Below are 22,827 nucleotides of genomic sequence, written 5' to 3' on the forward strand. Positions count from 1 at the left end.
TCTTTTTTTGTCTCGTAATTCCTATAAGGACGGATAGGGTGAAGATTGGAAAGAGTGAAGGAAGTACCTGACTTCTTTGATTTAGGGCACATTGGCGGGACAAAGTAAAGGGAGCTTTACTCTATTTCTGGCCCTGCTGTACTTGACGTGGAAATGCTTCAAGCAGATGTTAGGCTACTTTGTTCAACACTGACATTGTTCTGAATAAGCACAAAAATATCATTCACAAATGTAAAGGAAGAAAGTGTCTTTACTGTCTAACTGCCAACACAGATACTCAGTGATTACAGACTCAACTAAAAACCACAAATAAAAATCTTAGGTTTCTATGAATGAAAATATTGTATTGTATTGTGCACACAATTCTCACACCCACAATACTTAAATTGTTTTCAGTCATTGAGATCTGATAATCCTCTGTGATGTTATGGCTCCTTAAGTTTTTTTTAAATGTAAAAACATATCTAATTGCCAGTTACAATTTTGCTGGAGCTAACTTAGCACAGCATCAAATCACACAAGTTTAACAGCAACATTATTTTATACAGCGCCTTTAACGTAGCAAAACATCCCAAGGCGCTTCACAGGAATGTCATCAGACAACATTTAACACCGAGCCACATAAGGAGATATTAGGATAGATGGTGAAAGAGGTAGGTTTTAAGGAACGTCTTAAAGGAGGAGCGAGAGGTAAAGAGGCGGAGAAGTTTGGGGAGGAAATTCCAGAGCTTAGGGCCGAGACAGCTGAAGACACGGTCGCCAATGGTGGAACGATTAAAATCGGCGATGCGCAAGAGGCCAGAATTGGAGGAGCGCAGAGACCTCGATGGGTTGTAGGCTGGAGGAGGATCGAGAGATGGGGAGGAGCGAGGCCATGGAGAGATTTGAAAACAGGGACGAGAATTTTTAAATCGAGGCGTTGCTGGACCAGGAGCCAATATAGGTCAGCGAGCAAAGGAGTGATGGGTGAACAGGACTTGGAGCGAGTTAGGATATGAGCAGCAGAGTTTTGGATGAACTCAAGTTTATGGAGGGTGGAAGATGTGAGGTCATCTAGGATAGCTTTGGAATAGTCAAGTCTAGAGGGAACAAAGGCATGGATGAGGGTTTCAGCAGCAGATGAGCTGAGGCAGGGGCGAAGTCAGGTGATGTTACGGAGGTGGAGGTAGGCGGTCTTGGTGATGGAGCGGATAAGTGGCCGGAAGCTCATCTTGGGTTCAGATACAACACCACGGTTGCGAATGCGCTGGTTCAGCCTCACACAGTTGCCAGGGAGAGGGATGGAGTCGGTGACTAGGGAACGGAGTTTGTGGCGGGGACCAAAGGCAATGGCTTCGGTCTTCCCAATATTTAGTTGGAGGAAATTTCTGCTCATCGAACAAGCAGTGTGACAAATCAGAGACAGTGGTGGAGTAGCACCTTATCATGTCTCAGAAACCTCTCAGAGTGAATGAATTCCCCCTTGATGAGTTTTTAAGGACAGTAACTGTTGGCATGTAGCAAGATCCCACAAATAGCAAATGAGATGAGCGATCGGTTAATTTGTGTTTAAGGGATGATTTTTGACCAGTCCAGGAAATCATTCAGGCTGACACAGCCAGAGCTATCAATTCTAATCGTATTTCCCTTCTCTCTCCCCTACTTCTTCAAGTGTTTATATAATTTACACCCTCCCCCCCCCCCGCCAAGTTGGTAGCACTCCTGCCTCTGAATCAGAAGGTTGCGGGTTCAAGTCTCACTCCAGAGACTTGAGCACAAAATCTAGGCCGACACTGAGGGAGTGCTGCACTTTCTTTCGGATGAGACATTAAACCGAGGCCCCGTCTGCATTCTCAGCTGTATGTAAAAGATCCCATGGCACTATTTTGAAGCAGAGCAGGGTAGTTCTCCTCGGCGTCCTGCCAACATTTATCCCTCAACCAACATCACAGAAACAGATTGGTCCGTATTTTGCGGTCAGCGGCGAAGCAAAGGCCCTCGCCATTGGCCCCAAAGAAAGCTGCCCGCAGAGATATCACAATCTCTGTGGCGAGAAGTTTGCCTTAATTGACCATGGCGCTCTGTCATGGGGATTCTCAGCGAAGAGCTGCAGTGACGTCAGCAAGCTGTCTAAGCAGCCAGTCACATTGAAGAATTCTCACAGACAGCAAACCAGGAAACGAGAAGCTTTTAAAATGTTACAGAGCGAAATAAAGAATGGAACTTTCACACGTGGATAAGGGAAGACGCTCATTATAACAGTGACTACACTTCAAAAGTACTTCATTGGCTGTAAAGCACTTTGGGATGTCCTGAGGTCATGAAAGGCGCTATAGTCTTTTCTTTATCATGGACAAACTTTAAAAAAAAATTAAGTTTAAAAAAAAGTTGTAATTTTTATCATAATGGAGAAATTCGACACTCCACAAATATCAAAATTAGTTTTTTGGGTCCATAACGTTTGTTTGGCAGTCAATACGCTGTTAAAACCCAAGTTACACCTAACCCAACAAGGCTTCCCATTTAATGGGGTATTTAACCGCGATATTAGTGTGGAAAAGCCCAAGTTTTCGCAGTTTCACCGATTACACTGATTGACGTCAATTGGGGGTGGGCAGGGGGATGTCCACAGCACAGCCAGTGTCGGAGCAGTGAATGACCGACCGCAACTTCAGGATTTCTGCGTTTAGATGCGCATGCGCTACATCCTGAAGTTGCGGTCAGTTTCAGAGGGGTAATGACGGCGAACGCTGACAGTTTGTCATCATGACCCACCACAAATTCCAGGCCATTATCTGCTCATTATCACATTGCTGTTGATGGGACCTTGCTGGGCGCAAATTGGCTGCCACATTTCCTACATTGCAACGGTGACGACACTTCAAAAGTACTTAATTGGCTGTAAAGCACTTTGGGACATCCTGAGGATGCGAAAGCCTTTCCATTTAAAAAAAATGTTAAAATAAATTTGGGGAAATCAAAATTTTTTAAAAATTGGATATATTCTGCAGTTCATTACGTTGGTTACCACATGTACGGTTTAAAATGAATCATACATTTCATATGATGAAAATTGTCACTAAAATTGCAAAGCAGGAAATTTTATTTTAGTGCGCTTTCTCGGTGCCCTTTTACAGTAGCAAAAATAGAAAAAAGTGTTTACTGTCACGTCTCTGCTAAATGTCAGACCTTCTCCCCCTCCATTCTCAAAAAAACATATGGGTTTTCTGCTTCTAAATTAAGCCTTAACTCATCTGAATTATTTGCCTAAAATTTGATCGCCTGTTCACATGGTCCCAGGCAGCATTAAATTCATGATGGGACCTCATTATAATGAGTCAGTCGTACAGCCAGCGCTGTTGCGCTATTCATTGGCTGCATGTCTTTTTGGGGGGGGGGGGGGGAAATCATGTGTCTGTGATGCCACTACGGTAAAGGTGCTCTATAAATGCAAATTGTTGTTGTTGTTTAAGCAACACTTCCACATCTGTCGAGATTTCTGTATTGTACAAGAACAATTTGTCTCAAGTTTAAAATCTAAAGGGGGGAAATAAAAACACACCAGTAGAGTTTTGGACCGAATCCCAATCGGCTGCCTCGTGTCTTCAGAGCCTAAGGTGGAGCTGTGAGTTACCTGCACCACTCAATTTATTTGGTTCCCTGTTTATCAAAATCAGGTAGAAATATAATTGTTTCTTTGCTTTTATTTCTCTCCTTGCTGCTTTTAGCTTGAAGGTGATGACTCATGCATAAGTTAATAGTTTCACGGGCACCCTTGCTATCTTATACAAAAAAGAAAGAAAGTCTTATATTTCTATCGCGCCTTTCACGACAACCAGACGTTTTCCAGCCAATGAAGTACTTTTGAAGTGTAGTCACTGTTGTAATGTGGGGAAAGTGGCCATTCTTCATATGTGAGCTGGTTCATTGAGTCAAGACGTTATTTTACCATGGTGGGGGGAGGGGAAGGGTACACACCCAGGACAACTTTTGCCCTCAACTGCTGTGCACTTCACCTAGGAAGCAATTGCTGGATAGCAATCCGGAGTGCGAACACTGGCCCATTTCCCTTTTTTCCCCCCTAGCTCCAGGATGCTAAGAACATAAGAAGTAGGAGCAGGAGCAGGCCACATGGCCCCTCGAACCTGCTCCTTCATTCAATAAGATCATGGCTGATTTTCTACCTTGACTCCACTTTCCCACCCTAAGAGCAAATGTAGCTGCCCCAGCTGAGGTTGGCTAATTCAGCACAGATCAGAGATCAGTGATTGAACCGGTCGTCCACAGTCAGATAGATTGCTCACTCTCTTGGCTTGTGAATGAATAATGGCCACTAGTTACTGGAAGCCTTCCCAGTGCCTGTGGACCTGTTCTATAACAAGGAGTTAATTCCTTTTAGAAGAAGAGGAGTTGTGGGATTTTTTTTTAAATGATAGAAGCTTCAGTGACTATTAAGAATCTACACCCCCCGTGAGCTACAAAACCCCCATTGAAGTCACATGGAGAGTGGGCTCAGCTGCATTTCCTCTTTTGCATTTTGTACTTTCCTGAAACAACCACCCTTTTGTTTAAAATAATCTTTAGTGCATGCATTGTCTCCAGTTTGTTTGTGTTCTTACTGGTACCTGCTTCATTGGGAGATATTGATTGAGTCATACCTTTCAGCGCCACCTGAAATGGTGGAAAAATCCAGCCACTAATCTGTCAAGAATTCCCTTTTACCACAAGGGCTCAGAATTTAATAGCAAGGGGCACTGCCCTGAGAGGATGGGGAGCGTATCTGCATCGCATCAGCTTCCTGGAGTTGCTTACTTTTCAGTTAGCACTTACCATGACCTTTGAACAGATTCTCTGAGTCAAGTTTGTTCCCATCTGGTGAAACAATATCATGACTGTGGTTCTAAGTGAACAAGAATGATTAGAACAAAAGTGTGTCGCTGTTTGAAGCCATAATCTTGCGAATCAGGTTGTACCAGGAAAGCAGCTATCACTGGGTATAAATAGATATTCCACAACATGAGTATTGTGCACTGCAGGTTTTTGTGTATTTTTGTTGTCTCTCTCATCCATCTTCCTAAGTAAGGCTGTTTTGTGAGTTTATTCATGATTAGAGCTAAATAAAATGACCACAGTAAGTGGTCGTCTCTCCTATTGCTCCGAAGGAGAGCTTTCTAAGCACAAGTTGCTCAACTCTTTTGATCTTCTCAGTATCTTATTGTTCAGTTGGTTGTTATGGAAACTGTGGAGAGGTAGGGATTATGTTGTGGGGCCACCTACCAGACCAGACCGAGACGCACCTGAAAAGTAACGTGTGATTGTAACTAACTTCTGATCTGCAGTTTAGCCACTAAATGCCTGCATATGTGTGGAAGAAATTTCCTTCTGATGATCAGAAATTACTGAAAAGTGACATACTTGTCTCATGTTCCTAAAGACAGTCTTGTAAAACAAATACCATAGTAGGAGTTCCAGGGGGTCAATATACCAGTGTAGGAATTAACGAATTCCTATGAATAACGGAGATCGACGCAAGAGATCAATTAAACAGGTCTTTACTCAACGGAGATGCCACGAGGACTGCCTGGGCAGCCCCGTGGTTTGCGACGTGACGTCATCGCGTTTACCCGCGTTTTCCCGCGCTCTTAAAGGGGCCACGCACCGTACATGCAAACTCTATATACAAAACACAGTAATGCCTAACACAATGGTACGGGTTTAGGCTGGTGTTAGAACATCATTAAAGAGAATTATATACAGTTAGCCAGAGTCATTCAGTGGTTCTGCCACATGACATATTAAGGGATTTATTTTAAAACTCTGCTTTGTATTTTATTGCAAACGGTAAATGCCAGCCAAGATTTGAGCTTCAAATCCAGGTCTCCTTGGGCATGGTGAAGGGCATTAATGCGTTGCCACAGTGGACCCCTCTCCCTTGGTGAGTAATGGAAACTGGTGGATAATCAAGAGTCCACAATACACGGTACAGCAATACCCTGGGCATAGGAATGAAAACAAGGGCGTTAGAAATAACATAAATTGAACGTAATCTTTCTTGGGTTGTGTCAGGTCGGGTGAGCTGCTGCTGTTACTGAGCTGTGATGTCTCCACACAAGGCTTTGTCCCATGAAGGAGGCAGATGATTGGAATACGGATAATGAGAGGATGAATTTCCAGGGGAGGTTCTCCTGATCGCGCGGCGTAATTTCGGTGGAAGAAGAGCTCTGCGGAAACCTCAGAAAAACTGGCGTAAGCCGGTTTAGGCTGTTTTCAGGAGTTTCTGCGGCTCTTCCGCCAAAGTTAGTGGACAAGTGGTAAAGCCCCCCGCTCCCCCCACCCCTAGAAATTCACCCCTACATGTTCCTTGTATTTTATATGGGTACATTTGGATTGATGTAGATATTCTATGGAATAATATACTTTGACCCATCTGTACTGTGTAACTAACTCTTCTACCACAGAACTCATCTACTTGTCTGTCTAACCTCTGCTATAGAACTTTGTCTGATGTGGAACTCTTCAACTATGCAACTAACTTCTGTTAAAAGACTCTTCTGAATCATAGAAATTTACGGCACAGAAGGAGGCCATTCGGCCCATCCTGTCTGCGCCAATTGAAATAGAGCGATCCAGCCTAATCCCACTTTCCACCTCTTGGTCCGTAGCCTTGCAGTTTACGGCACATCAAGTGCACATCCAAGTACTTTTTTAAATGCGATGAGGGTTTCTGCCTCTACCACCCTTTCAGGCAGTGAGTTCCAGACCCCCACCTACGCTATTTTCCCTTGATTGACCTTGTTAAACCCGCCCAGCGGGCTTAGCAGGCCAATTAAGGGGAAGCAGTTTACAGAGAACGTCAGCGAATGACGTTTCATCAGATGAATTTTCATCGTTTGACAGCTCTGTGAAGCTGTCAAACACTGACATTCTATGTTGTTTGATGAGTCCTTGTTTTCAAGACTCATCAAACCTCTTTTGTGAGCAGAAATTAGATGGTTGTTGCATCGGAGAATGGAGCAGTCATCTGTCATCTCTGCCGGTGAGATACGAAACTCTCCGCATCCCCAACTGTTGAAGCCTTCAGGAAGAAACAAAGGTAAGTAAACATTTTCTATCACTTTCTACTCACCTCACACACTTACCTCTCCACACTTGCACCCATCACTTACCTTCACAGCGCACTTTTGCACCCCTCCGACCCCCGCAGACCCACTGCTCGCCTCGGTGACCCTGGCGGGGTTTCCCGACGTCGGGAAACCCGCGCCTCTGTTGGAAAAATGGGGATAATCCTCTTAACTGCCTGTTAAGTACCTGTTAATAGGCAGTTAAGTGGCTGTAATCCCCTTCCCACCTCCAGGAGACGGGACCCGGTGCGGGTCGGCTATTCCCCTCCTGGGAAGATGGCATGGAGGCGGGATGGTCACCCGCCCCCAGATTCTGCCATTTTCCCGGCAGTCCCGCCTCCAGGGCTGGCAAGATCGCGCCCCAGGTGACCAGAACTGTACGCAGTACTCTAGCTGTGGCCTACCTAGTGTTTAATACAGTTCTAGCATAACCTCTCTGCTCTTATATTCTATGCCTCGGCTAATAAAGGAAAGTATCCTGTATGCCTTCTTAACCACCTTAGTGTTGGGGCCTCAGCTGTTTACAATCTATATTAATGACCTAGATGAAGGGACCCAGTGTAATGTATCCAAGTTTGCTGATGATACCAAGCTAGGTGGGACAGTAAGCTGTGAGGAGAACACAGAATCTGCAAAGGGATATAGATAGACTAAGTGAGTGGGCAGTAAGGTGGCAGATGGAGTATAATGTAGGGAAATGTGAGGTTATTCACTTTGGTAGGAAGAATAGAAAAACTGAATATTTTTGAAATGGTGAGAAACTTTCAAATGTTGGTGTTCAGACAGATTTGGGTGTCCTTGTGCAAGAAACACAGAAAGCTCGCATGCAGGTACAGCAAGCAATAAGGAAGGCAAGTGGCATGTTGGCCTTTATTGCAAGAGGGTTGGAGTATAAGAGTAAGGAAATCTTGCTACAATTGTACATGGCCTTGGTGAGACTAGTCTATCCATGTAACTGAAGTCCCTCATCCTTGGAATCATTCTCGTAAATCTTTTCTGCACTCTCTCTAAGGCCTTCACATCCTTCCTAAAGTGCAGTGCCCAGAATTGGACAAAATACTCCAGCTGAGGCCAAACCAGTGTTTTATAAAGGTTTAGCATCACTTCCTTGCAAGTGGAATGTTGGCCTTTATTGCAAGGGGGATGGAATATAAAAGTAGGGAAGTCTTGCTACAACTGGTGAGACCACACCTGGAGTACTGCCTACAGTTTTGGTCCCCTTATTTAAGGAGGGATATACTTACATTGGAGGCAGTTCAGAGAAGGTTCACGAGGTTGATTCCTGGGATGAAGGGTTGTCTTATGAGGAAAGGTTGAGCAGGTTGGGCCTATACTCATTGGAGTTTAGAAGAATGAGAGGTGATCTTATTGAAGCACATAAGATTCTGAGGGGGCTTGACAGGGTAGATGCTGAGAGGATGTTTCTCCTCGTGGGGGAATCTAGAACTAGAGGTCAAAGTTTCAGAATAAGGGGTCGCCCATTTAAGACGGAAATGAGGAGGAATTTCTTCTCTCAGAGGGTCGTGTATCTTTGGAATTCTCTACCCCAGAGAACTATGGAGGCTGGGTCATTGAATATATTCAAGGCTGAGATAGACAGATTTTTGAACTACAGGGGGGTCAAGGATTATGGGGAACAGGCAGAAAAATGGAGTTGAGGCCAAGATCAGATCAGCCATGATCTTATTGAATGGCGGAGCAGGCTCGAAGGGCCAAATGGCCTACTCCTGCTCCAATTTCTTATGTTCTCTATTTATGAAGCCCAGGATCCTGTATGCTTTTTTAGCCGCTTTCTCAACCTGCCCTGCCACCTTCAACGATTTGTGCACATATACCCCCAGGTCTCTCTGTTCATGCACCCCCTTTAGAATTGTACCCTTTAGTTTATATTGCCTCTCCTCATTCTTCCTACCGAGAGTGTACATTTAGATCAAGACATTTAAACATTCAACATACATTTGGCTTGTAATACATTAACATAAGCATAACCATAATAAAGTGCATTGGCAGATGTGCAGGCTTTAGAGTTTATTTGTGGAGTTCAGTAGGATGACAGCCCTGGGAAAGAAGCTGTTCCTAAATCTGGTCGTACGGGTGCGAATGCATCTGTAGCGTCTCCCAGATGGCAGGAGGGCGAACAGACTGTGGCTGGGGTGGGTAGGGTCTTTGATGATGGACCGTGACCTCCGTAAATAGCGTTTCTGGTATATGTGCTCTATGGTCGGTAGCCGGGTGCCGGTAATGCGTTGGGCAGTTTTGACTACCCGCTGCAGGGCTTTCCGGTCATAGTAGCTACAGCTGCCATACCATACTGTGATACAGTTCGTCAGGATGCTCTCTATTGTGCAGCGGTAAAAGTTAGGGAGGATCAGGGGTGACAGGTTACATCCCTTCAGCCTCCTTAGGAAATATAGGCGCTGCTGGGCCTTCTTCACCAGAGAGGAGGTATTGAGGGACCAGGAGAGGTCTTCCGTGATGTGGACTCCGAGGAACTTAAAGCTGTCCACCCTTTCACCACAGCCTATACTTTCAAGTTTTGTGTCATCTGCAAATTTTGAAATTTTGCCCTGTACACCCTGTACAGTCCAAGTCATTAATATATATCAAGAAAAGCAGTGCTCCTAGAACCGACCCCTGGGGAACACCACTGTATACCTTCCTCCAGTCCGATAAACAGCCGTTCACCACTACTCTCTGTTTCCTGTCACTTAGCCAATTTCGTATCCATGCTGCCACTGTCCCTTTTATTCCATGGACTTCAACTTTGCTGGCAAGCCTATTATTTGGCTCCTTATCAAATGCCCTTTGGAAGTCCATGTACACCACGTCAACCACATTGCCCTCATCAACCCTCTGTTACCTCATCAAAAAACTCGATCAAGTTAGTTAAAGACAATTTGCCTTTAACAACTCCATGCTTCAAGTAGTTGTCTCCAGTCCACTTTTGCTAAATCACATCTCCGCTTAGTAAAATTGGCCTTTTCCCCAATCGAGAACTTTTACTCCTGACCTTTGTCCTTTTCAATAACCATGCTACTGTAAATCTAACTGAATTATGATCACTACTGCCAAAATTCTCTCCTACTGATTCCCCTTCCACCTGCCCAGTTTCATTCCCTAAAACTAAGTCCAGAACTGCCCCCTCCCTTGTTGGGCTTGTTACGCACTGGCTAAAAAAGTTCTGAATGCATTTTAAGAATTGTGCGCCCTCTATTCATTTTACGCTAATTCTATCCCAGTTAATATTAGGGTATTTGAAATTCCCTACTATTACTGCCCTATTGTTGTTGCACTTCTCAGAAATTTGCCTGCATATTTGCTCTTTATTCCTCTGACTGTTTGGGGGTCTATAGTACACTCCCAGCATTGTGATTGCCCCTTTTTTGTTCTTCAGTTCAACCGATATGGCCTCATTTGATGATCCTTCTGACATATCATCCCTCCTCACAACTGTAATTGTTTCCTTAACTAATATTGTGACCCATCTCTATCTCGTCTGAAAACCCTGTAACCAGGAATGTTCAGCTGCCATTCCTGCCCTTCTTTAAGCCATGTTTCAGTAACAGCTATGATATCATACTTCCATTTGTCTATCTGTGCATTCAGCTCATCTGCCTTGTTCACTAGACTCCTTGCATTGAAGTGTATACCATTAAGCACTGCCAAACTCCTTTGTTGTCTATTTTCTAACCTTTGCTTCCTCGGACTTCCAAACTCAATTACTAATTTTCTGCCTTCCATTTCCAGCTTTGCTTCTCTCCCTTCTGAATCTACACTCAGGTTCCCAACTCCCTGCCAAGCTAGTTTAAACCCTCCCCAACAGCACCAGCAAACCTTCCCGTGAGGATATTGGTCCCAGCCCTGTTGAGATGCAACCCATCTGGCTTGTACAGGTTCCACCTCCCCCAGAACCAGTCCCGATACCTCAGGAATCTAAAGCCCTCCCTCCTGCACCATCTCTCCAGCCATGCTCTATCCTCCTATTTCTTTACTCACTTGCGCGTGGCACCAGGAGTAATCCGGAGATTATTACCTTTGAGATCCTGCTTACTAATCTTATTCTGCATTTGTCTTATCTCTTTTACTGTAGAACTCTTCGGCCTAGAAATTCGGTGGGCTGCGCCACCAGTTAGCGCCTAAAGAGGGCACTCAGTGGCTTTAGTGCCACTGGCTGTGCCTCCCGCGATATTTAGCTGGGGCGCTAATGGCGGCGTTAACCTGTTGCGCTGCGCCGCCTCCGATGACGTCATCAGTGTGCGCAGCGCCCCGCTACCGCCCCGATCTCGATATTTGGCAGCGACCGCCTCTGTAGCGCCGTTCGCAAATGGCGCCCGGTTCACGGGGCCTTCCTGTGGCGGCAGTGGCGCAAATTAAGGTGGAGGTGCGGGGCGGCCGTTTTTTCCGGCGGCCGCCTGCCAGCACCTCCGTCCCCGTCTCCTGATCGTCCCCCGCGGCATTGCCGGCTGTTTTCCGAGAGCCCGGCACTTCTCCTCGGTGCCGGGCTCTTTTGCCGGCACTCGCGATCTCTGATCGCGCTGGTGCAGGCCCCTCCCCCTTAAGAATGGGAGGAAGGCCTGCAGTACCGCAGCTGCGGCACGTTGCGTTGCGATATTCAGTTTCAGCGCCCTAAGAGGGACGCGGAGCGCCTCGAGCCTCGCCCCGTGTCCCTCTCGGGGCGCTCAAGCTGAATTTGCGGCGGTCACTACTGCTCCAAACGCTGCGCTAAATCCGGCGCCCAGGCGAGCTTGGCGCCCCGTTTGCGGCTCCACCCAATTTCTCCCCCTTCTAATTTCTGTCTACCTTTTCTACTACAACAACAACTTGCATTTAAATAGCGACTTTAACATAGTAAAATGTACCTTCACAAGAGGGCTATCAAACAAGATTTGGCACCGAGCCACATAAGGAGATATTAGGAGAGGTAAGCGGTAGGTTTTAAGGAGCGTCTTAAAGGAGGAGAGAGGCGGAGAGGTTTAGGGAGGGAATTCCAGAGCTATATAATTCATCTAAAGTTTAACCTCTACCATAGAACGCTTTTAACTCATCTGCCAGAGAGCTCTACTGTCTTTCGAACTCTTTTACTATCTAACTTCTGCAACAGAACTCCAACTGTCGAACTCTTCTAATTTCTGTCTAACTCTTCTACAATTTCATTCTTCTGATGTCTAACCTTTACTGTAGAAATCTTCTGTGAATCTAACTCCTACTGTCTTCTAGTATAGAACTTGTACTGTGTATCTAACTTCTACTATACATCTCTTCAGGTCTGTCTACTCGCTACTCCTCTGGCAACTTCTCTTCCTTTGAGCAACTCACCTTGTTCCATCCCTCGCACCTCTCATTTAAAATCCTTGTTCTGTACCGCCCACCCTAGTACCACGCCAAGTTTCTCACTGAGATATCTTCTCTTCTTTCCTCCAACAACCTCTACACCAAGGGACTTCACATCTTCGATGATTTCAACCTCCATCTCAACTCTCTCCTCTCAGTTCACTGCCCTCATTTCTTCCCTAAACCTCTCCTACCCATATTCACGGCCACCCCCTTGACCTCGCCATCTCACGCGGCCTCGCTATTCCCATCATGACTATCACAGATAAGACCATCTCTGATCACTTCCTTGAATCGCGCTCCACCCAGATCCCCCTCACAACTCCACTTCCTTCTGTATCTGCCCCTGGCAAAAACTCTCACCCAAGTCGCTCACCACTGCACTTTCAAATTCCCAACTGTCTAGCCTTTGACCCTCCATTCATCATGACGTTTCTGCAACTACCGATCTGCTCAATCACACCCTCTCCTCCACCTTTGATGCCCCACTAAAACCATTAGTCTCTCTCACCCTAGTTGTTCCCCCGGTATAGAACATAAGAAATAGGAGCAGGAACCAGCCATTTGGCCCTTCGAGTCTACTTCGCCATTCAATAAGATCATGGCTGATCTTCTACCTCAACTCCACTTTCCTGCACTATCCCCATATCCCTTAATTCCCTTAGTTCCCAAAAGTTTATCGACCTCTGTCTTGAATATACTCAACGGCTGAGCATCCACAGCCCTCTGGGGTAGAGAATTCCAAAGATCCACCACCTTCTGAGTGAAGAAATTTCTCCTCATCAGTCCTAAATAGCCAACCCCTTATTCTGAAACTGTGACTCCGTGTTCTAGATTCCCCAGCCAGGGGAAAGATTTTCTCAGCATTAAGCCTGTCAAGCCCCTTAAGAATTTTATATGTTTCAACTAGATCACCTCTCATTCTTCTGAACTCTAGGGAATGTATGCCTAGTCTACTCAATCTCTCCTCATAGGGCAATCCCCTCATCCCAGGAACCAGTCTGGTGAACCTTCGCTGCACTCCCTCTAAGGCAAGTATGTCTTTCCTTAGGTAAGGAGACCAGAACTATACACAGTACTCCAGCTGTGGCCTCACCAATGCCCTGTAAAGCCCTCATCTCCACTCTCTTAAGTCCAGGGACGCAGACTTGAACACCTTTGGCGGACAGCAGGTTTAACCATCCATCGCCAGATCTGGGTGAACCACATAAAGCACTATCAGGTCCTGCTCTTCTTTGCTAAAACTGCTCACCATTCAAAGATCATCCTGGAATGCAAAGATAACCTCCGGCTTCTCTTCACCACAAACCGTCTTCTTAAACCACCCTACCGTGCCTCCTCGACCCTCACCTCCAATAACAAGTGTGAGGAGCTCATGGATTTTTTTGTCACAGAGATTGAGACCGTCCGTTCAGCTGCCTCTGCCGCTTCCCTTCCCCTAGCCCAACAGGCCAAACTTCCCCTAAGTTCTCCGCTGCCCTAGCCCTGAACTCACGTCTTTCTCTAGCTTCTATCCCATCTCCTATCATGCTCTCTCCGAGCTCATCTTGTCCATGAGACCCACCTCCTGCTCCCTTGACCCAATTCCCACCAAACTGTTGACCACCTAACTTCCCTTCCTGGCCCCCATGTTAGCTGATGTTGTTAACGGTTCCCTCTCCTCAGATACTGTCCCCTTCCCCTTCAAATCTGCTGTCATCACCCCGCTCCTCAAAACCCACTCTTGATCAATGTTCGCTGTAAACTGTGTGGCTGTGCGGCAGCGCAGCACTCTCGGGGTCCCGTGCAGCCGGCTTGCCGGCTTTTCAATAGAAAAACCCCACATGCGCGGAATTCTGAATGGGCCGCATGGCCTGAATAAAAGTTACAGGGAATATTGCCCTTGACCCCTCAGTCCTTGCAAACTACCGACCCATCTCCAAAGTCCTTGAATGTGTTGTTGCCTCCCAAATCCGTGCCCATCTTTCCCGCAATTCCATATTTTATTCCCTCCAATCAGGTTTCCGCCCTTGCCACAGTGCTGAAACGGCCCTTATCAAGGTACAAATGACATTCTGTGTGACAGTAACCATGGTAAACTATCCCTTCTCGACCTATCTGCAGCCTTCGACACGCCATCCTCCTCCAACGTTTCTCCTCCGTTGTCCAGCTGTGTGGGACTGCACTCGCCTGGTTCCATTCTTATCTATCGATCGTAGCCAGAGAATCACCTGCAATGGCTTCTCTTCCCACTCCCGCACCATTACCTCTGGTGTCCCCCAAAGATCTATCCTTGGCCCCCTTCTCTTTCTCATCTGCATGCTGCCCCTTGGCGACATCATCCGAAAACACAGCGTCACGTTCCACATATACGCTGATGACATTCAGCTCTACCTCACCACCACCTCTCTTGACCCCTCCGCTCTCTCTAAATTGTCACACTGGTTGTCCGACATCCAGTATTGGATGAGCAGAAATTTCCTCCAACTAAATATTGAGATGACTGAAGCCATTTGGTCCCCGCCACAACCTCCGCTCCCTGACCACTGTTTCCATCCCTGGCCACTGTCTGAAGCTGCGCCAGACCATTCGCAACCTTGGTGTTCTATTTGGCCCCGAGATGAGCTTCCGACCACCTATCCGCTCCATCACCAAGACCGCTTACTTCCACCTCTGTAACATCGCCCGACTCCGACTCTGTCTCCGCTCATCTGCTGCTGAAACCTGCATCCATGCCTTTGTTACCTCTAGACTTGACTATTCCAGTACTCTCCTGGCAGGCCTACCATCTTCCACCCTACATAAACTTCAGCTCATCCAAAACTCTGCTGCCCGTGTCCTAACTCGCACCGAGTCCCGTTCATCCATGACCTCTGTGCTTGCTGACCTACACTGGCTCCTAGTCTGACAACGCCTCAATTTTAACATCTTCATTCTTGTTTTCATATCCCCTCCACGGCCCCGCCCCTCCCTATCTCTGTAACCTCCTCCAGCCCTACAAGCCTTCGAGACCTCTGCGCTTCACCAATCCTGGCATCTTGCATATCGCCGATTTTAATCGCTCCGCCATTGACAGCCGTGCTTTCAGCTGTCTAGGCCCTAAACTCTGGAATTGCCTCCCTGAACCTCCTCGCCTCTCCACCTCTCCTCCTTTAAGATGGTCCTTAAAACCTACCTCTTTGACCAAGCTTTTGGTCACCTGTCCTGATACCTCCTCCTGTGACTCGGTGTCAAGATTTTTATTGCTATCACTCTTGATAAGCGCCTTGGGACGTTTTGCTATGTTAAAGGCGCTATATAAATGCAAGTTGTTGTTTGTTGTTGTCCACCTTCTACTGTTGAGCTCTTCCACTGTCTACTGCAGATATGTATGGATTCATCTACATATATTATTGAAAAAAATACTATGGGCAGGATTTTCATTGGGCCGTGGAGTCAGGATTGGAGGCGTGTGGGGGGGTTAAAATCCCGAAATCAGGGGTCCCGCACCCAACCCGCCTCCATGCCAGTTTCAAAGGAGGCGGATACCCGCCCCGCACTGGGACCTGCCTACCCGAGGCGGGAAGGGATTAGTGTCAATTAACTGCCTGTTAACAGGTAGTTAACAGGCAGTTTTTAGCCTAATCCCTATTTTTAATGCTGAAGTGTGGGATTCCCGATGGCTCCAAACCACGCCAAGTTTGCGAGGTGGGCCGTCGGGCTGAAGGACTTGGAGGGGTCGAGATGTCGGTGTTCAGGTGAGTGATGTGTGCATGAGTGCAAAGGTGCATAGGCAATGAGTGTTTGGTGTGTCTAAAGTGATTAAAGAAATTTAAATTACCTTTTCTTACCTTTTCAGTATTCCTTCCTTTAGGTCTCGGGAGTCCCTCATCTCACCGGCACAGAAAGCAGAATGGCTGCGAACTGTCAAAAGTGACAGCCTTCAGCTTTCTGTGCAGGAGAGATTTCTAACTGAGTCTGTGGAGAAGGACTCAGGTTAGAAGTAAGACTGTCAGTGTTTGACAGCTTCAAACAGCTGTGAAACGTTGATATTTCATCTGCCAAAACCTCTTGACAGATGAAGTTTCAGTCTGTGACGTCACCTGTTGCCGGGTGGCCCTTAATTGGCCTGCTGAGCCCGCTGGGCGGGCTCAACAAGGTCAACCAAGTCAAAATCGCGTGGATTGGCCACATCTCGATGGAGGCGGGACAACAACCCCGAAAGTTGTAGTATCGCCTCCTACCCGATTCCTGAATGAAAATCCAGCCCTATGACTCACCAGTACTGTATTTCTAACTATTCTATTGTCTATCCAACTCTTTTACTGACTATCTATCATCTATGTACTCTAGATACATGTGGATTGATTTACATTAAGGAAAATATATTTTAACTTGCCTTTACCGTCTAGCTAACTCTCCTCTAGCAAACTGTTTACTGTCTGTCTGTTTGTTGGTAGAGTGGTTGGGTAATTGAATTTAATAAATCTGGTCATTTCTGGGCTAGCACCAGAAAAATGTCCTTGAAAGCTGCTAGATTGTCGCAAAAACCCAACAGGTTCATGAATGCCCTCCAGGGAATGGAAGCTGCCTCCTCTACCTGGCCTGGCCTACATGTGACTTGAGTGTAACACTCTATAGTTATAATTTCTTAATTCCCCCAGGGCAAATGGGGATAGGCAATAAAGAACAAATTAAAAAATGTCAACTACAATTTATGATTGTAAGTTATTGAACTAATTCTGATAAATATTATCAGTGTTTCAAACTTTGGGTATTTAGATGTTAAAGTACCACAATGAGTGCATGACAAGCTAACGCAAGTAGATGAAGTGTGTCTGTGTTCGATTTATGTGTCAGCTGTGGCTCAGTGGTAACACTCTCGCCTCTGAGTCAGAAGATTGTGGGTTCAAGTCCACTCCAGAGACTAGAATGAGTTGGAGGTGTCCTCTTTCAGATGAGACGTTAAACTGAGGCCCCGTCTGCTCTCGCAGGTGGACGTAAAAGATCCCACGACCGCTATTTCAAAGAAGAGCAGGGGAGTTACCCCCGGTGTCCTAAGGGCAATATTTATCCCTCAATCAACATCACTGAAACAGATTATCTGTTCATTATCACATTGCTATTTGTGGGAACTTGCTGTGTGCAAATTGGCTGCCACATTTCCTACGTTACAACAATGACTCCACTTCAAAAGTACTTCATTGACTGTAAAGCGCTTTGGGATGTCCTGATGTTGTGAAAGGCGCTATAGAAATGCAAGTCTTTCTTTAAACCAGAAAAAGCCTGCTGCCGGACAAGTAAACTGATCATCAACAGAGGAGTGTGCCTGTGTGATTAAACTCATCAGCAGTGCACTGAGGATTAAGAGTGATGAGGTCAGGACAACAGGTTGCCTGCCTGCTATCTCAGTGCTACAATAGTCCATAACACAAGGGTATCTACAAAATGGGGACAATTAAATTTACAGAACAAAACATTGTTTGGACTCCTGTACCTGGGTTCTTATTTGACAGAGTTCAACCAAAGCGGTGTGTCGATCAGTGTGTTTTTTGTGATTCAGTTAGTTTCACAAAATTACGCAGCATTTTGCTATCTAATGTTTCCCAGTGTGTTTAGACTGTTTATCTCAGTGTCGTATAAACCTCATGTTGCTTGTGTGCCTTTTGTTTCAGGGTTATATGATGGAGAACCGTATCCCGGGCCTGAAATGTGACTCAGATGTATTCGTAACCTTTGAGGGTGACAATGTTGTTATGCTACAGGTAAGGTCATTGAAGCGTTGCTCCATGTATTTTATGCCGCACCGCAAGATTGTGTGAGGATCCCGTTTCGATTTGCATCTTTCTGAAAACGAGTACAGTCTCTGCAAACACTCATGCTGCCCATTTGTGTTTTGAACAACCATGCTCTTGGCTAAAGGATTATTTTGATACTGAGTCAGGGTTGCCCTTGGATTCTATATCGTACCAGCTGGTCCTTCAGCTAACTGCTCCATTCTCTCACTGTACCCTTCGGTCCTCTCTGTGGGCTGATTTGCGTAAACCACTGTGGGCAGAGTCAAATCAATTGTGGTGGGGAAAGCTGCAGTAAAGTCAACACATTTTCCATCGACACACCCATACAGAGAAGGTATTCTTTTGTGAGCAATTGCTAGTGTTTCAAAGTGGGTGTTTTAAATATAAGAAACATTTTTAATAGTGATACATTTTATTACTGCTGAATGTCATTAGTGCCACAATTGCAGTACTAATGCTGTTCCGCAACCAGCTGTATGAGTAACTTTAAATGCATTTTTTACATAGTATCCCCAACCACGATCTGTGTCACTGCAGGACTTCCATGGCCTATGAAAAGGGCGAGGATGCGGAAATACTATTAACGGACTCTAATTTAAATCTTTTCTTTTTTTTTGGCAACTTGCTTCTCTCTCCTGAAGGTGCTGACTCCTGCTGGCCTAAGATTCTGCGGGCGCCTGTCACCCTTTGGCTGCCTTGTCCATGTAGCCTTCTGCCATAGCGAAAATGGCAAGGTTTTCAACTGCGAGGAGAGGGCGGGGGGGGGGGGGCCATCAGAGCCGAGCCCAATCCTGTCAGCACCCACCACCCACAAGCTGCACTTCCAGCAGGGGTTGTTGGATATCAATCGAGAAGGGGTAATCCCTGGCTGGTTATTTCCTCCCCTTTTCCCTACCCAAGGGATACCGAGGCTAATTACTACTGCCCCCCCCCCCACCTCCCCCCAGCTGAAATCAGCTAGCTCGGGACAAGCCAGAAGTTGAGTCTAGGATCTTCCTAGTCTGTGTGACTCAGTTACTTGCTGCTTTTGCTAACTGAATCACCGGTTAGGGGGAGGGGGAAATTAAGAATAATTTTCATAACAACAGCACGCAGGCCTCGGCCTTCTGATTTGAAACAATGATGGGGCTACGCTGCTGTTGAGAGTTTTTAACAAAAATAGTGTACTATTCAACCATCGATCCCAATGAAGTATGGTTTCCCAAATAGCCTCAGTGCAGTTTAACAGCTTTTATTTCAGTAAACTGCAGGGAAAAAGTGACTCATAGACTCCTGCACCGTGAGACATTGTTCCAGCGGGAAGTGGTGTTATGTAACCTGTGATGACGGTGCAAAAATCAGAAATAAATACAGGAGAAAAAAACCTATAATATATAATCATTAATTGGCACTCGTCTCTGCAATATCTTACACTGAAGAAAATACACTCTCTTCATTGTGGTGTAACAAACTGCTACTAATGTGTTGGAAAGATATTGGAATTGGAACAGGATGCGGCAACTTTGTAAAAGGAAGTTGCAAATCAAAGTGTTAATACCAAAGCCATTCCAAAAGAAATAAAAGAAAGAACTTGCCTTTATATAGCGCCTTTCACAACCTCAGGATGACCCAAAGCCCTTTACAGTCAATTAAGTGCTTTTGAAGTGTAGTCACTGTTGTTATGTAGGAAACGCGGCAGCCAATTTGTGCACAGCAAGGTTCCACAAAAAACAATGTGATAATGACCAGATAATCTGTTTTAGTGATGTTGGTTAAGGGATAAATATTGGCCAGGAGAACGTACCTGTTCTTCAAAATAGTGCCACGGGATCTTTTATATGAACGTGTTGTCGCCTCCCAAATCCGTGCCCATCGATCCCGCAATTCCATGTTTGAACTGCGCCAGTCAGGTTTCCGCCCCTGCCACAGCACTGAAACGGTCCTTATCAAAGTCACAAATGGCATCCTATGTGATTGTGACCGTGGTAAACTATCCCTTCTCAGCCTGTCTGCAGCCTTTAACAAGGTTCACCACACCATCCTCCTCCAATACCTCTCCTCAGTCGTCCAGCCGGGTGGGCCTGCCCTCCATTCTTATCTATCCAGTCGTAGCCAGAGAATCACTTGCAACGGCTTCTCTTCCCACTCCCGCACCGTTACCTCTGATGTCTCCCAAGGATCTATCCTTGCCCTCCCCCCTATTTTCATCTACCTGCTGCCCCTCGGCGACATCATCCGAAAACACAGCGTCAGGCTCCGCATGTACCCTGATGATGCCCAGCTCTACCTCAACACCACCTCTCTCGACCCCTCCACTGCTTCTGATTTGTCACACTGCTTGTCCGATGAGCAGAAATTTCCTCCAATTAAATATTGGGAAAACTGAAGCCATTGTCTTCGATCCCCGCCACAAACAACCATTCCCTAGCCACCGACTCCATCCCTCTCCCTGACCACTGTCTGAGGCTGAACCAGACTGGTGGTGGGGGGTCTGGAACTCACTGCCTGAAAGGGTGGTAGAAGCAGAAACCCTCATCGCATTTAAAAAGTACCTCGATATGCACTTGAAGTGCCGTAACCTACAGGGCCATGGACCAAGAGCTGGAAAGTGGGATTAGGCGGGATATCTCTTTTACGGTCAGCACAGACACGATGGGTGAATGACCTTCTTCTGTGCCTAATTTTCTATGATTCTATATCCAACGTTGCCTCTAAGCTGTGCGGCCGTGTAGCACAGGCCCGGCTTTTTTAAGTTTTGCGCGTGTGCAAAACTGTGACTGAGCCGCGCAGCCCTTAAAGGGGCCACGCACCCAAAAAAAGTTAGGCGGAACATTGCCCACAACCCTCCGAGATCTCTGCTCTCCTCCAAATCGGGCCTCTTGCACATCTCAGATTTTCTTTGCTCCACCATTGGCGGCCACGCTTTCAGCTGCCTAGGCCCGAAGCTCTGGAAATCCCTCCCTAAATTTCTCCACCTCTACCTCTCTCTCCCCCTTTAAGATGCTCTTTAAAACCTACCTCCTTGACCAAGCTTTTGGTCACCAGTCCTAATATCTCCTTATATGGCTCAGTGTCAAAATTTTGTTTGGTAATTACTCCTATGAAGTGCTTTGGGACCTTTTACTACGTTAAAGGCTCTATATAAATGCAAGTTGTTCACCTGAGAGAGCAGACGGTGCCTGGGTTTAACGTCTCATCCAAAAGTCGGCACCTCCAACAGTTCAGCACTCCCTCAGCACTAGATTATGTGCTTAAGTCTCTGGAGTGGGATTTGAACCCACAACCCTCTGGCTCAGGAAAGGCTCTTTGGCCACAACACCTGTTACTGTCACAGACCGTGCACCAATCCGTCCTTCATGGACACTATCTTTTTTTTAAATTCGTTTTTTATGGGATGTGGGCGTCGCTGGCAAGGCCAGCATTTATTGCCCATCCCTAATTGCCCTTGAGAAGGTGGTGAGCTGCCTTCTTGAACCGCTGCAGTCTGTGTGGTGAAGGTACTCCCACAGTGCTGTTAGGCAGGGAGTTCCAGGATTTTGACCCTGCGACGATGAAGGATCGGCGATATACTTCTATGTCCGGATGGTGTGTGACTTGGAGGTGGTGGTGTTCCCATGCACCTGCTGCCCTTGTCCTTCTAGGTGGAAGAGGTCGCAGGTTTGGGAGGTGCTGCAGAAGCCTTGGCGAGTTGCTGCAGTGCATCTTGTAGATGGTACACACTGCAGCCACGGTACGCCGGTGGTGGAGGGAGTGAATGTTTAAGGTAGTGGATGGGGTGCCAATGAAGCGGGCTGCTTTGTCCTGGATGGTGTCGAGCTTCTTGAGTGTTGTTGGAGCTGCACTCATCCAGGCAAGTGGAGAGTATTCCATCACACTCCTTACTTATGCCTTGTAGATGGTGGAAAGGCTTTGGGGAGTCAGGAGGTGAGACACTCGCCGCAGAATACCCAGCCTCTGACCTGCTCTTGTTGCCACCGTATTTATGTGGCTGGTGCAGTTATGTTTCTGGTCAATGGTGACCCCCCAGGATGTTGATGGTGGGGGATTCGGCGATGGTAATGCCGTTGAATATCAAGGGGAGGTGGTTAGACTCTCGCTTGTTGGAATTTTTTGAGGATGTAACTGGTAAAATAGATAAGGGAGAACCAGTGGATGTGGTGTATTTGGACTTTCAAAAGGCTTTCGATAAGGTCCCGCATAAGAGATTAGCATGTAAAGTTAAGGCACATGGGATTGGGGGCAAGGTATTGACTTGGATAGAGAACTGGTTGGCAGACAGAAAGCAAAGAGTTGGGATAAACGGCTCTTTTTCCGAGTGGCAGGCAGTGACTAGTGGGGTACCGTAGGGATCAGTCCTTGGACCCCAGCTATTCACAATATATATTAATGATCTGGATGAGGGAACTAGATGTAATATCTCCAAGTTTGCAGATGACACAAAGCTGGGTGGGCGTGTGTGCTGTGAAGAGGATGCCGAGAAACTCCAGTATGATTTGGACAGGTTGGGTGATTGGGCAGAAGCATGGCAGTTGCAATATAACGTGGATAAATGCGAGGTTATCCACTTTGGTGTCAAAAACAAGAAGGCAGATTATTATCTGAATGGCAATAGATTGGGAGAAGGGGAAGTGCAACGAGACCTGGCGTCCTTGTGCACCAGT

At 46.4% G+C, this 22,827-nt stretch overlaps 1 protein-coding gene across 1 annotated transcript in view; it reads left to right on the forward strand.

Annotated features, from left to right (window-relative positions):
• The window catches only part of acoxl (acyl-CoA oxidase-like), a 348,406-nt gene that overhangs the window by 282,451 nt on the left and 43,128 nt on the right, over positions 1–22,827 (forward strand). Inside the window, exon 13 of the mRNA XM_085997863.1 lies at positions 18,065–18,154. Within this exon, the coding sequence (XP_085853989.1) occupies positions 18,065–18,154 (90 nt within the window). The remainder of the gene's footprint in view (positions 1–18,064; positions 18,155–22,827) is intronic.

This window comes from Somniosus microcephalus, chromosome 9 (genome assembly GCF_052327205.1).
Source record: "Somniosus microcephalus isolate GS21.2 chromosome 9, FLI_Smic_1.0, whole genome shotgun sequence".
Lineage (NCBI taxonomy): Eukaryota > Metazoa > Chordata > Chondrichthyes > Squaliformes > Somniosidae > Somniosus > Somniosus microcephalus.